The following is a 12,162-nucleotide window of genomic DNA, read 5'->3' on the forward strand; positions in this document are numbered from 1 at the left end:
ATCCACCCTGACTCCCCCTCTCCTGTTCAGTCGTACGACCCCCAGCCTCCTTCCCCATTTTGTGGTTCTGCATTTGATTTTCCCCCCTAAGTGAAGGACTTTGCACTTGTACTTATTGAATTTCCTCTTGTTGATTTCTGACCAATTCTCGAATTTGTGAAGGGTGTTTTGACTTCCAGTCTGATCTCCTCTCTAAGGCAGGCCAGAGACCTTCCCCGAATTAGTTGCTGTTTGGACTAGAGCAGAACCTTTTTAAGAAACATTCAATCTTGATTTCAAAATGGCCAGTGATGGAGAGTCCATCACGCCCCTGGATACGTTTTCCCCCTGGTTAATTACCTGTATATTCAGGCCTTGTAGAAACAAGTTGGGGTGGGAATGTCAATAATGCAGTTTCATATGTGTCTTCCATGGCTTAACACGTTTCCAGGCTTAGCACATGTTCTTCATGGCTTATCACTTGTTCTCCATAATTTAACATGTGTTCCCCATGGCTTACCATGGGCTGTGAGGCTTACCGCATGTTCTCCATGGCTTGGCACCAGCTGGCACAGACAGAAGTGAGGCCTGTGCACAGCTGGAAGCCAGCTACATGTAGCGTGGGCCAAGAACATTTCCGTAAAGGGGTCTGGGGAGGACAGAAAAGTTCTCCCATGATACACTGCAAAGCAATTGCCAGAGAAGCTCCAGGCCCTCAGAACCCTGGGATATGCCCTCCCTCCCCCCTGGAATCCTAGCATCAAACCCAGGTAATGGCAGCGCCAGTGTGGACGTGGCTACCCAGGTGTGGGCATGTGCAGTTGTGGACCCTTGCAGGTGGGCGTGGTAAGTGTGAGTCGGCATGCACATCAGCTAAGCCCTGGGGAGGCTCACTCTGCGGTGCAGATGTACCCAGGTGGAGGAGAGGTGGGTACTGCCCTATCCAGCCTGTTCGAACATAGGACTCCCCCTCGGCCCGTTGTCTCACCTCGGACGGCACCCGGGGACCATTTTCAGCAGAAACCGTTGATTGGTCTTCAAAACCCCCCCAATCGTTTTCAGCCCCCAAACTGCCCCAAACCCCAAACCTCTTCAGCCCCAAACGGCAAACGTTTTGACCAAAAAGGGCCAACATTTCTCCCCCCAAAAAAGTGGGCCCCAAACTGTAAAATATCCCATTTTCAGCTGAAAATGTTCCATTTTAAAGCATTTGATTATCTGATTGGAAAAAAAACAGGCCATTTCCTGGGCTTTCCTTCGGACAATTTGCCAGTTTTCCGTCAGGGAGGAAAGTTTGGATGGACAATTCCCTACTCACCCTAAAAACGTACCAGCCCTGCTCTGGCCTCGTCCTGCAGTTGCTAACAGGGGCACCCCCGGGCTGTGTGTTTAGCTGCCCACCAGCAGGCACCCCCGGGCAGATAAAATGCTACGTCCTGTGGGGAGCAGCTGGTGATGTCAGTGTTGCTGGGCTGGGCTTGGTAGCAAAGGAAGGGGAGAGTCCATCAGCTCAAACCCAGTGACCGTGGGTCTCTGCAGTAATGCACCCTGGTATGGACAGGTGCTGGGCTGGGAGAGGGCTGCCCAGGAGAGCTTGCTTGCATAGTGCAGAGAGCTTTGCAGGCAGGGAAACCAGGGCTGGGGACGGGAGGCAGGCTGGGACTGAGAGCAATTGAAGGTGTATGTGTGTGAGAGAGAGTGTGTGTGTGTGTGGGAGGGAGCGTGGGAGTGTGAGGATTGTGGTGATGTGTGTGTGTGTTGTGGGCCTGGGTATGTGGATTGTGGGGATGAGTAAGTATGTGTGTTTCTGTCTTGGAGAAGTGTGTAGCTCTGGTACGGGCCACCATCGGAGACTGGGCACTTGGAAGAACAGCCCCTGATCAGACCCAGTAGGGCAGTTCTGAGGTTCTTGTGGAAAGTCACACAATGCTGTTGTGAACCCCACGTGGTTACCTGCTTCTGAAACTTGGAAAATGCCAGAAACCCACGGCGAGCAGCTTAAGGCAGTCCCTCCATGGCGCTTGCAAAGAACTGGGGTAAAATGACCGGTGCTGATGGAGACAATGATTCCAGGAAGAAGACTGAAGTGGTTTGGGCATGTTGGACAGATGTCAAAAAAACGCGTCCTACACAAACCCTTGTGTGGATGCCACCTGGCGGAAGATGGCAAAGAGGAGGACAGCAGACGATACACAGGAAAGATGTCGCTGTCATGGAAACGGGATTATAACCAAGCAGGAAATGTGGCATTAGACAGGCAGAGGTGAAAGACAGGCTCCCCTCGTGTGTCACAAAGCCTGAGAGCAGCTTTCAAAAAAGCCAGTTCACCCCAGCTGGGGATCTGGCCTCATGGCCTCCAATAGACCCCGGCTGATTTTCACCAGCTGGAGATCTGGGACCATTGATTGGGTCACTTAAACTTGGTCTCCAACCCCAGATTTCTGGCTTAGAAAAGTAGCTGCAGGCGCTGGGAGATGAGTCACCAGAGGAAAACCCACTATTAGTCCAGGTTCAGTGGCGGCCTGAATTCTTTTGAAATTGCACCAAACCCAAAACAGGAAAGGAAGAGCTGGCAGCCCAGCAGGGCAGGGTGCCAGCCAACCAGGGGAGGGTGCCAGCCCCCTGAAGTGTCCTTGGCAACATCACCCTTAGATGGCTACTGGGAGGGGACACATCACACCAAGCTGATTTTAATAAGAGATGGAACCAGATTGTCATTATCTCCCGTGGCGAATGGCACACATGGCTGGATGTTAATTTCCTTCCTGGAACCGTCAAGGTGGGTTTTCCCTGCACTACAGCACTGGTGTGGGTGTGCACGCACCCATGCACCCACACACACATGCACTACTCTGCATGCTCACAGTAACACAAATACAGACGTAGGCAGAACACACATGCAAAACACACATTTCTTTGACCCAGTTGGGTAACCAAAACTTGCGGCTCTGGGGGGTTATTTCTGGGAAGAGGAGAAATGGAGGCAAGAGGCAGGTATTTCTTTGATGCAGTCCTGTTTAATTACAAGGAGCATATAGATTCCCATTCCCTTGAAACGCAGGAGGGAATCAAATAACAGGAGACAGCCACTTTGCTTGCAGTTCCAAGCTCCTTTCCAGGCAGCACATTGCCCAAAAATCCTCTCTCAGCTTTTTCTCCGGGCCATCCTATCAATCCTGCTTCCTTCTCTCTCTCTCCGTGTCTCTGGTCTTCCAGCCTCTCTTTCACTTGCACGCGCAAACCGTCATAAAACAGCATCCTCTCTGCCCACATATGCCTTGCGTGTGTCTGCATTTTCGTCAGGGACATCTGCCCATGTTCTGAGTGGAGGCTGCTGTTTTAGGGTCCTTACTGAATAGCTTCTTAAGGCTATCTTATATGAAAGTCAGCGGCTACTCCCAGCACATAACACATGACTATACATACGTGCCAAGACATGCAGGTCATGACACATAAACACAGATGGCCATATATGCAAACGTGTGTACATCTGCCAACTCAAAGCACGTGTACACCAGTACTGGCACACACCTGTCTACCCTAACATGCATGGACTCATGCACACACATGTAAACACACACACACATCTGTAAACCTCCACATAGAAGTACAGAATACACATACAAAAGCTTATATACATGCTACGTTAGATGAAAAATAAATTAGAAAGCAGATGTTTATGGAGCAGTCCCTGGGCAGCTCAAGAAACATGCTGCTGCCAAGTATTAGAGGCATAAAATATTCAAAACCTTTCAAGCGGTGTTTGCTCTGCCCTTTAAAAGGATTTGATGTAGGAATAATATTGGAACAAAATTTTCAGACGTATACCTTAAGGAGGCAAGTGCTGGGTTCTGATTAGAACAGAGCCTGGGAGCCAGGACTCCTGGGTTCTATTTCCTGGGAGCGGAGTGTGTGTGTGAGGAGCTCTAGGAGCAGGACTCTTGGGTTCTATTCCAGCTCTGGGAGGGGAATGGGGTCTAGTGGTTAGAGTAGGGGGGTGGGGGCTGGGAGCCAGGACTCCTGGGTTCTGTTACATGTGCTGCTGGCCGCTTGCTTGCATGGGCCTCAGATATCCCCCTGCTGGCTGGTGGCGCCGACCTCCCTGACATGGAGGTTGTGATGCTCAGCTGATTAACACCTGCAACCCCCCCCAGGACCCGCCATGGCAGTTGCCATAGTGATGCCAAGTGCTGGAAGGAAAACCTGCCCCCTCCGAATGTCCCTTGCTCCCACCGAATGTCTGACAAGTGAGATGTCGCGGGGTCTCGCTCAGCACAGGGTGAGGTGGGCATGTGGGCAGCGCTTTATCCACGGAGACCGTCCCAGGCTGGAGAGCAGGGGTACTGGGGGCTGCCGCACCCCCTGACTTGAAGTGGTTTCCATTATGTGCAGGGTTTACAGTGGGGTTCAATGGCTCTCAGCTCCCCCCCCCCCAACATTGGTCCACCCCTCTGCCTGGACTTGCAACTGCACTTGCAGCTTCTCTTTGGTGAGCGGCTGATGTGGGGCTTCTGGCTTCCCGGAGCATCTGGAGGGATAGATAGAGAGATGGGTCTGTATGGGGATGGATGGGAGGGTGGATGGGTCCGTATGGGGATGGACGGATGGATGGGTCCGTATAGGAATGGATGGATGGATGGGTCCGTATAGGGATGGACTGATGGATGGATGGGTCTGTATGGAGATGGATGGGTGGGTCCGTATGGGGATGGACGGCTGGATGGGTCCGTATAGGAATGGATGGATTGATGGGTCCATATGGGGATGGACGGATGGATGCGTCCGTATAGGAATGGATGGATGGATGGGTCCATCCGCCCATGATGGAGAACCCGCTGCCACCCCGGGTGAGTTGTTCTGGCAGCTGGTTCCCTGCCCTGTTACAGTCTGTCTCCAGCTTCCCCATCGGGCTGCCAGATCCAAAGCCGACCAAGCGCAGTGGGGATATTGGCTTCCGTTGGCTTTGGATCGGGACCTTGGGGCAGGGGACATCCCTGGGCAATGGACTGCATCACCTTCCACATCTAGCCTGTCCCAGGCGAGACCAGGGCTGGTCCGCTCACACCGGTGCTGGCTCCGTCCACTTCATGGGAGTCGCTCCCAGGGAGGGAAGGCAGAGTAGGGGTCAAGGTGCTGGCCTGGCACGTCCCTCTCTGGGCCCCAGTTTCCCCATCTGTACTACAACAGCGCTGCCCGGGTGTGAGGAGGATAAACACATTACAGGTGTGTGGGGCACTCAGATGCTGTGGGGAGGGGGCCAGTGATGTCCCTGAGGGGTGAGGTAGATGGGGAAACTGAGGCGGCTTCTGGGAGGCTCACTGGTTGTCTTCTGTCCAGTCGACGGGGACAAGAAGCTCTCGGCAGAGGAAGAGGAAGCCTGGAGGATCGCCGAGATGGGCAAGCCGATCCTGGGGGAGAACTGCCGGCTGGAAGTCATCATTGAGGAGTCGTATGACTTTAAGGCAATGACTCCGCGCTCCTCCGCCAGGCTAGCGCGGTCCACAGGCTGCGGGCTGGGAGTCAGGATTCCTGGGGTCTATCCCCAGCTCTGGGGGGGGGATGGAGGGGCTCCAGATGGGTTGATGAACCGCCTGGAAGCCCTCTCAGTAGTGGTGCGCGTACCCCGGGTTGAGAACCACTGGGGTAGTGGTTAGAGCAGAGAAAAGGTGTCCGGACCCCCCCAGTGATCTAACTATTAGGCCACACTTCCTTCCCGATACGTTCGTTTCAACCAGCTCGCACCAAAAGGGACCAGGCCTTTCCACCTCAAAGCTCCCGGCACAACGCGGCTCCATCCCCCCAGTGTGGCACCGTGTGTCTGTCACACCTGACCGACAGCGCCCAGCAAGGAGGAGGTGGGGAGCAGACATAGTGTATTGGTCTTTCCACCTGCCCAGGGGGCAGCAGCAGATGGCGGGGGGACTATGGTCTTCCAGGGGCAGGGCAGGAGGGGTAGAACTGAGACCCCCCCCCACTATGGGATAACAGCAGGGTGGCCGTTCTTTCTTTCTTTCTTTCTTTCTTTCTTTCTTTCTTTCTTTCTCCAACACACTCCCTGAGAGGCCACGTAATTTGGGGCGGGGGGGGATGACAGTGGGAATTTGGGGCTTGTGTGGCTCTCCCCTGCCAATGTGCCCAAGTGCAGGGACCCACTGCTCGGGGTTGATGGGGGTGGCTTTCCAAGGCCCGTTCCGCCCTCGAGGCTGGGAATGGAGCTGAGATCTGGCAAACTCATCTCGTGGAGGGTCACATGGAGTGGACCTTGCTGCTCAGGCCCCTGTCTCTCTCCCCACCCCCCAATTTGGTACCTGGAAACTGACTGAGCCCCTGCCCCCGTCCCGACAGAATACCGTAGACAAGCTGATCAAGAAAACCAACTTGGCCCTGGTCATCGGCACCCACTCCTGGAGGGAGCAGTTCCTGGACGCCATCACCGTGAGCGCAGGTTGGTGCCGGGGCTGGCCTGGGTATAACCAGCCCGTGTGCTCCACCCCAGAGGTGGCTGCATCTCAGCAGCGGGTGAGGGATCCCTGTATAACTAGCTCACATGCCCCACACCAGAGGTGGCTCCATCCAGCATCGGCTGAGGGATCTCTGTGTAACCAGCCCCCGTGCCCTGCCCCAGAAGTGGCTGCATCTCAGTGCCAGGCAAGGGACCCTATATAACCAGCCCCCAGGTCCCACACGGGAGGGGCTGCATCTCAGTGACAGGCAAGGGATCCCTTATAAACAGCTCCCTGCCCCACCCCAGAAGTGGTTGCATTTCAGCACTGGGGGCCGGCACGCTGGCTGACATGCTGCCATTCCCCGCCAGGTGACGAGGAAGAGGAGGAGGACGGGCGGGAGGAGAAGCTCCCGTCCTGCTTCGACTACGTCATGCACTTCCTGACGGTGTTCTGGAAGGTGCTATTCGCCTGCGTGCCGCCCACCGAGTACGGGAACGGCTGGGCCTGCTTCAGCGTCTCCATCCTGGTGATCGGGCTCCTCACTGCCCTCATCGGGGACCTGGCCTCCCACTTCGGCTGCACTGTGGGCCTCAAGGACTCCGTCAACGCTGTGGTCTTCGTGGCCTTGGGCACCTCCATCCCAGGTACGCAGCCTGGCACGGCCCGCGAGCTACACAGGCCTGGGGCTGGGCAGTGCCAGGCGAAAGCCACGGGTTGTGGGGGTGCTTTGCCTACAGAGTGTGGCGCTGGGGGCACTGAGTGGCAGGAAGTGCGGCAGGGGGCTCAGTAGGGGGCGCTCTCCCCATGCAGTGCAGCACTAGGGGGCTCTGGGCTGCAGGGAGCGGGTTGGGGGCTCAGGAGTGGCCCCGTTCCCTGGCAGGCAGGGCTGACCCCAATGCCGCAGGGCAACCTGCAAGGGGAGAGTGGCTCTTTCAGCCAAGTCTTCACCACCCGAGATCATTAAAGATGTGATGGGACATTTTACAAGAGTTGGAGCACTGGCAGAGCTGGGGGCCCAGGGCTGGGCTAGCAGGGGCTGCGGGTCGGGAGTGAGGGGCACTGGCAGAGCTGGGGGGCCCATGGCTGGGCTAGCAGGGTCTTTAGGTCGGGAGTGAGGGGCACTGGCAGAGCTGGGGGGAGCCCAGGGCTGGGCTAGCAGGGGCTGCGGGTCGGGAGTGAGGGGCACCGGCAGGGCTGGGGGGGGGGCCCCAGGGCTGGGCTAGCAGGGGCTGCGGATCGGGAGTGAGGGGCACCGGCAGGGCTGGGTGGGGGGCCCCAGGGCTGGGCTAGCAGGGGCTGTGGGTCGGGAGTGAGGGGCATCGGCAGGGCTGGGTGGGGGGCAGGGCTGGGCTAGCAGGGATGTTGGGGGTCTAAGGTGCCAGCCCCACCGGCCAGTCCCCAGCCAGGCTCCGTGGCCGCGAGCTGATGCCCCATGTCTCACCCCCCCAGACACCTTTGCCAGCAAGGTGGCCGCCCTGCAGGACCAGTGCGCCGACGCCTCCATCGGCAACGTGACCGGCAGCAACGCGGTGAACGTGTTCCTGGGGCTGGGTGTGGCCTGGTCGGTGGCCGCCATCTACTGGGCCGCCCAGGGCCAGGACTTCAAGGTGCAGACGGGCACGTTGGCCTTCTCCGTCACCCTCTTCACCATCTTCGCCTTCGTCTGCATCAGTGTGCTCCTGTACCGCCGCCGGCCCGGCATCGGGGGCGAGCTGGGGGGCCCCCGGCCGGCCAAACTCCTCACCGCCGGCCTCTTCCTGGGGCTCTGGCTCCTCTACATCCTCTTCTCCAGCCTCGAGGCCTATTGCCACATCCGGGGCTTCTGAGCTGGCGTCGAGGAGGAACGGGGGGGACGCTGCCCCCCCCCACTGTCCCCTTTGCCCAGAGACACTGCCGGGGGGGGGGGTCCTGCTCCATCCCAGCACCCAGATCTTTGAGTGTCCTCTTTTGTTTTTGTAGGGTCTGCGTGGAACCAGGAGTCGCCCCCCCCCAGTCTGTCATGGGTGCAGCCATTATATGGGGGGGACAAGCCCACCCCTAATTTTTAGCACCTGATTGATGTCACCAGCCCCCATGAACATTGGATCTGGCACAGCCCCCTCAGCGTGTAGGGGGTGCTTGGAAGCGAGCGTGACCCCTAGGGGCTGGTGAGGTTTGGGGGGATCGGAGGGCAGTGAGGTTTAGGAGAAGGGGGAGACGGGGGAGTGCCACAACTGTCCCCCCACCCCCATGGCATTGTCATTTAACTTGTTTTGTTCTGCGTCGTGCTCTTCTCGTCGGGTCTGGGGACGGGTTGGATCGTTGGCCGGCCGGACACAGGGACTCAAGCTGCTCGGCTGGGCCTGGAGAGGTAATTTGGGGGGCAGTAGAACGGACGGGAGTGACTCAATCCCCACCCCACCCCCAGCTCTGGAGAGGTGCAAGAACCAGCAGCTGGATCCCACCTGCAGCGGAAGAACAGGTCCTCCCCGCCCCCCATGTCAGCCTGCAGCAGGGGGCTGCTCGCAGCGGGGGGCTCTGGCAGCCAGCTGGGCCGGTGGTGTGTGCCCACCGCACCCCGCCCGCCCTCTGGCCGCCTGCTTGCGGGGGGACCACCTACTCCTCAGCCTGGTCTGACGCCCCGGTGCAGACGTGTGTGTGTTGCACACGCACATATACCATGTGCACACACACACACACACTGTGCACACACACAAACCATGCACACATACCATGCACACACACAGTGCATGCACATACACAAAACATGCATACATACCGCACACACACACACACACACACACTGTGTGCACACAAACAAAACACACATACATGCCATGCACACACACACACACACACTGCATGTGCACACACACAAAACACACCCTCTGCAAGCACACGTGCACACACTTAACAAACAGTTCACACATACACTGTGTACACCCTGTGACCCCATTCACATTTGCACACACACACACACACACAGGTGCCCACACACTGCATGTGTACACACACACACCATGCACACACATTCTGCAGGCATACATGCACACACAATCACACATATACTGCATACACCCCATTCACATTTGTGCGCACACTACAGACACACACACATGCCCACACACTGCATGTGTACACATACACTGCAGGCACACATGCATACACTGCACAAACATTCACACATACATTGCACACACCCAGTTCACATTTGCGCACACACACACACACACATGCACATGTGTCTGCACACATACATGCACTGTGTAGGTATATGCTCACACACATTCACTACACACACACACACACCCCATTTCACACATGCTACAGAACACACATGCAGACTGCGTACATGCATGAATAGTTACAAAGTGCAAATACACACAGAGCAACCCCCCTCCCACACAGACACATACACTGCTCCACCATTCCCCTCTCCCAGCTCCTCTTCATGCACCCAGTTCCACTGCGTGGGGCCTGGCCCACAGCACATCCCCTCAGGCCACGGGGTGTCATCATTCCATGGGGCAGGGCATGACCCGCCCCATCGTGGTGCTGGTGTGTGTGTGTGTGTGTGGGAGGGGGGGTGTTGTCCTTTGCAGCACCTGGCATCTAATCCAGCCACCTAGATCGTCAGTCACCATGTGGAGCTGAGGGGAGATCAAAGTCCCAAATTGCATTAACCCCCAAACCCCAGGGGCCTGGCCCCACTGGGATGCTGTGATCTGTCCTTGCCCCCACAGACCTGGATCAAGCCATTGATGGGAGCTATTTGCAAAGGGGGACACAGGGTCCGATCCCTGCTGTGTGATGCCAACTGGCTTGGGGCATGTGACATCATTTCGAATAGCAGGGATTTTTTTTCTGGCCCTGAGATGCAGCCACCTCTGGGGTGGGACAGAGCAGCTGTTTGTACAGGGAGCCCTCGCCCGGCGCTGAGCTTTCCCAAGGGAGCTCCCCTAAAGGCAATGGCTCAGGTAAAGCAGCTGAAGGTCCGCATTGCTCACTGGCTGCACGTCGCAGCTTGGCAAGGAGACAAAGTAGGCCCAGATGAGGAAGAGCCACTCCAGAATTTCCAGAAGGAGGGGGCAGAGGAGCAGCTGGTGGGGGCTGTGTTTTCAGGGGGGGTCTGAAAAATGTTTTTTTTTCCATGCTGAATTTCAAGTTTTTGGTGAAAAAACCCCTAAATTATAATATTTTGGCTGCAAACAGAACTATTTTAAGTCTGAAATGCCAGTGCAGCGCTGCATGGGCAGTGTAGTTCAGCTCCCAGCCCCACTCTTAATTGGGCTGCTTGATTGGACTACATCTCCCATGAAGCACGACAGCCTTCCTGCTTGGCCGCGGTGCATCATGGGAAGTGAAGTCTGGCCGCGGAGCCCTGTTTGGGTGACAAGCCCTAATTAGGGCCTGCGGTGGGCTTTGGCCAGGGTGGTGCAATTGGGTCATTTCCCCGTTAGGTGTGTGCGTCTTTCAAAGCGTGGCGGGGGGGAACTCCTCGCTAGAGCATTGAGTTTTATTCTTTCTGAGAAGTATCCCCAAAGTCCAGGAGCAAAAAAAGCCTTATTAAATGGGGGGAGGGGGAGGAAATATGGGTCCTTTTCAACCTGGCTGGGTGTTAGCTAATGTTCCCAGCTCTCACGATGCGGGGTGTGGTTTATAAAACCCCAGCTCCCGGACAGGTGGAATTAGCTGAGAATCTTGGCTTTAATATTTTTTTAAAAAAACACAAGTTTCTAGCCCTTCTAGCTGCAGAGAAAAGCCCCACAGCTCCACTGCCAGACGACAAAATGAACACACCTTTCCAGGCCCCACTGTGTATTCTTTGTCAAATGCCCTGGGTTTTTTAAGCTTTTGCAATTGGCTGCCTTGTAATTTTTGCACAGGTGAGGCGTGGGCCTAGGGTGACCAGATAGCAAGTGTAAAAAATTGGGCCAGGGGCTGGGGGGTAATAGGAGCCTATCTAAGAAAAAGCCCCAAATATCAGGGCCGTCCCTATAAAATCGGGACACCTGGTCACCCTCCATGGGCCCTTGCCATGAGCCATGTGGCTGGGGCTGCGTGGGGAGACTTGGCCCCATGCAAATGGCAGGGTTTTTAACCTGGATTTCTTACCACCATGTCCTGGGTTTTTTGGACCACGACACTTTTCAGACAAGGGATTTTGTAGCTTGCTAGCCTGGGCCGGGGCAGGGAGAAAGGGCCATCTCCTGCGCCTTCTTTCCAGTCTTTTTCTTCTCTGTCGGTAGTTTTGTCCGTCACCTTTTGAGACGCTGGGTCTCTTTCTGTACGAATCGCCATAAACCTTTGAATATTGCCTGTTAATGTCTTCGTGGCCGAGAGAGCACAGTGGGGAAACATGCATGCCACCCTCCGGGACGGACGGCTGACTTCCCAAATACATTTATTTTGAAGAAAAGAAAAAAAAAAGAGACACGAGAACTTTGTGTTTTGACTTCAGGGGGACAAGTCGCTTTCTTGCTAGGCTGGATTCCCCGCTGCCCCCCCCCCCATCAGGGGCTCCCCCCTGCCATCTCACCTGGTCGCCCTTGCCCCTTCCGGACACCCACAATCAGACCAATGGGCTCATCTGAAACACTATCTTCGCCCCCCTTTCCACCCTCGATCAGCTCAATGGACCCTTTATCCTGGTGCCGTCCCCCCTCCAAATGCCCCATGTCCTAGGTGAGTAATGGAGAGGTACAGACCTTTTTTGGCTTCGTACACAGGGTGTCATTACCAAGGGAGGCCAGGAGAG

At 56.1% G+C, this 12,162-nt stretch overlaps 1 protein-coding gene across 2 annotated transcripts in view; it reads left to right on the forward strand.

The window, feature by feature from the left end:
- SLC8A2 (solute carrier family 8 member A2) overlaps positions 1-11,123 on the forward strand; it is an 83,815-nt gene extending 72,692 nt beyond the window's left edge. For both annotated transcript variants that reach the window (XM_043501405.1, XM_038382262.2), the window contains exons 5-8: positions 5,317-5,441; positions 6,325-6,424; positions 6,794-7,069; positions 7,875-11,123. In XM_043501405.1, the coding sequence (XP_043357340.1) occupies positions 5,317-5,441; positions 6,325-6,424; positions 6,794-7,069; positions 7,875-8,251 (878 nt within the window). In that variant the 3' untranslated portion in view covers positions 8,252-11,123. The remainder of the gene's footprint in view (positions 1-5,316; positions 5,442-6,324; positions 6,425-6,793; positions 7,070-7,874) is intronic.
- The last annotated feature ends 1,039 nt before the right edge of the window (positions 11,124-12,162 follow it).

This window comes from Dermochelys coriacea, chromosome 23, assembly GCF_009764565.3.
Source record: "Dermochelys coriacea isolate rDerCor1 chromosome 23, rDerCor1.pri.v4, whole genome shotgun sequence".
Classification (NCBI taxonomy): domain Eukaryota; kingdom Metazoa; phylum Chordata; order Testudines; family Dermochelyidae; genus Dermochelys; species Dermochelys coriacea.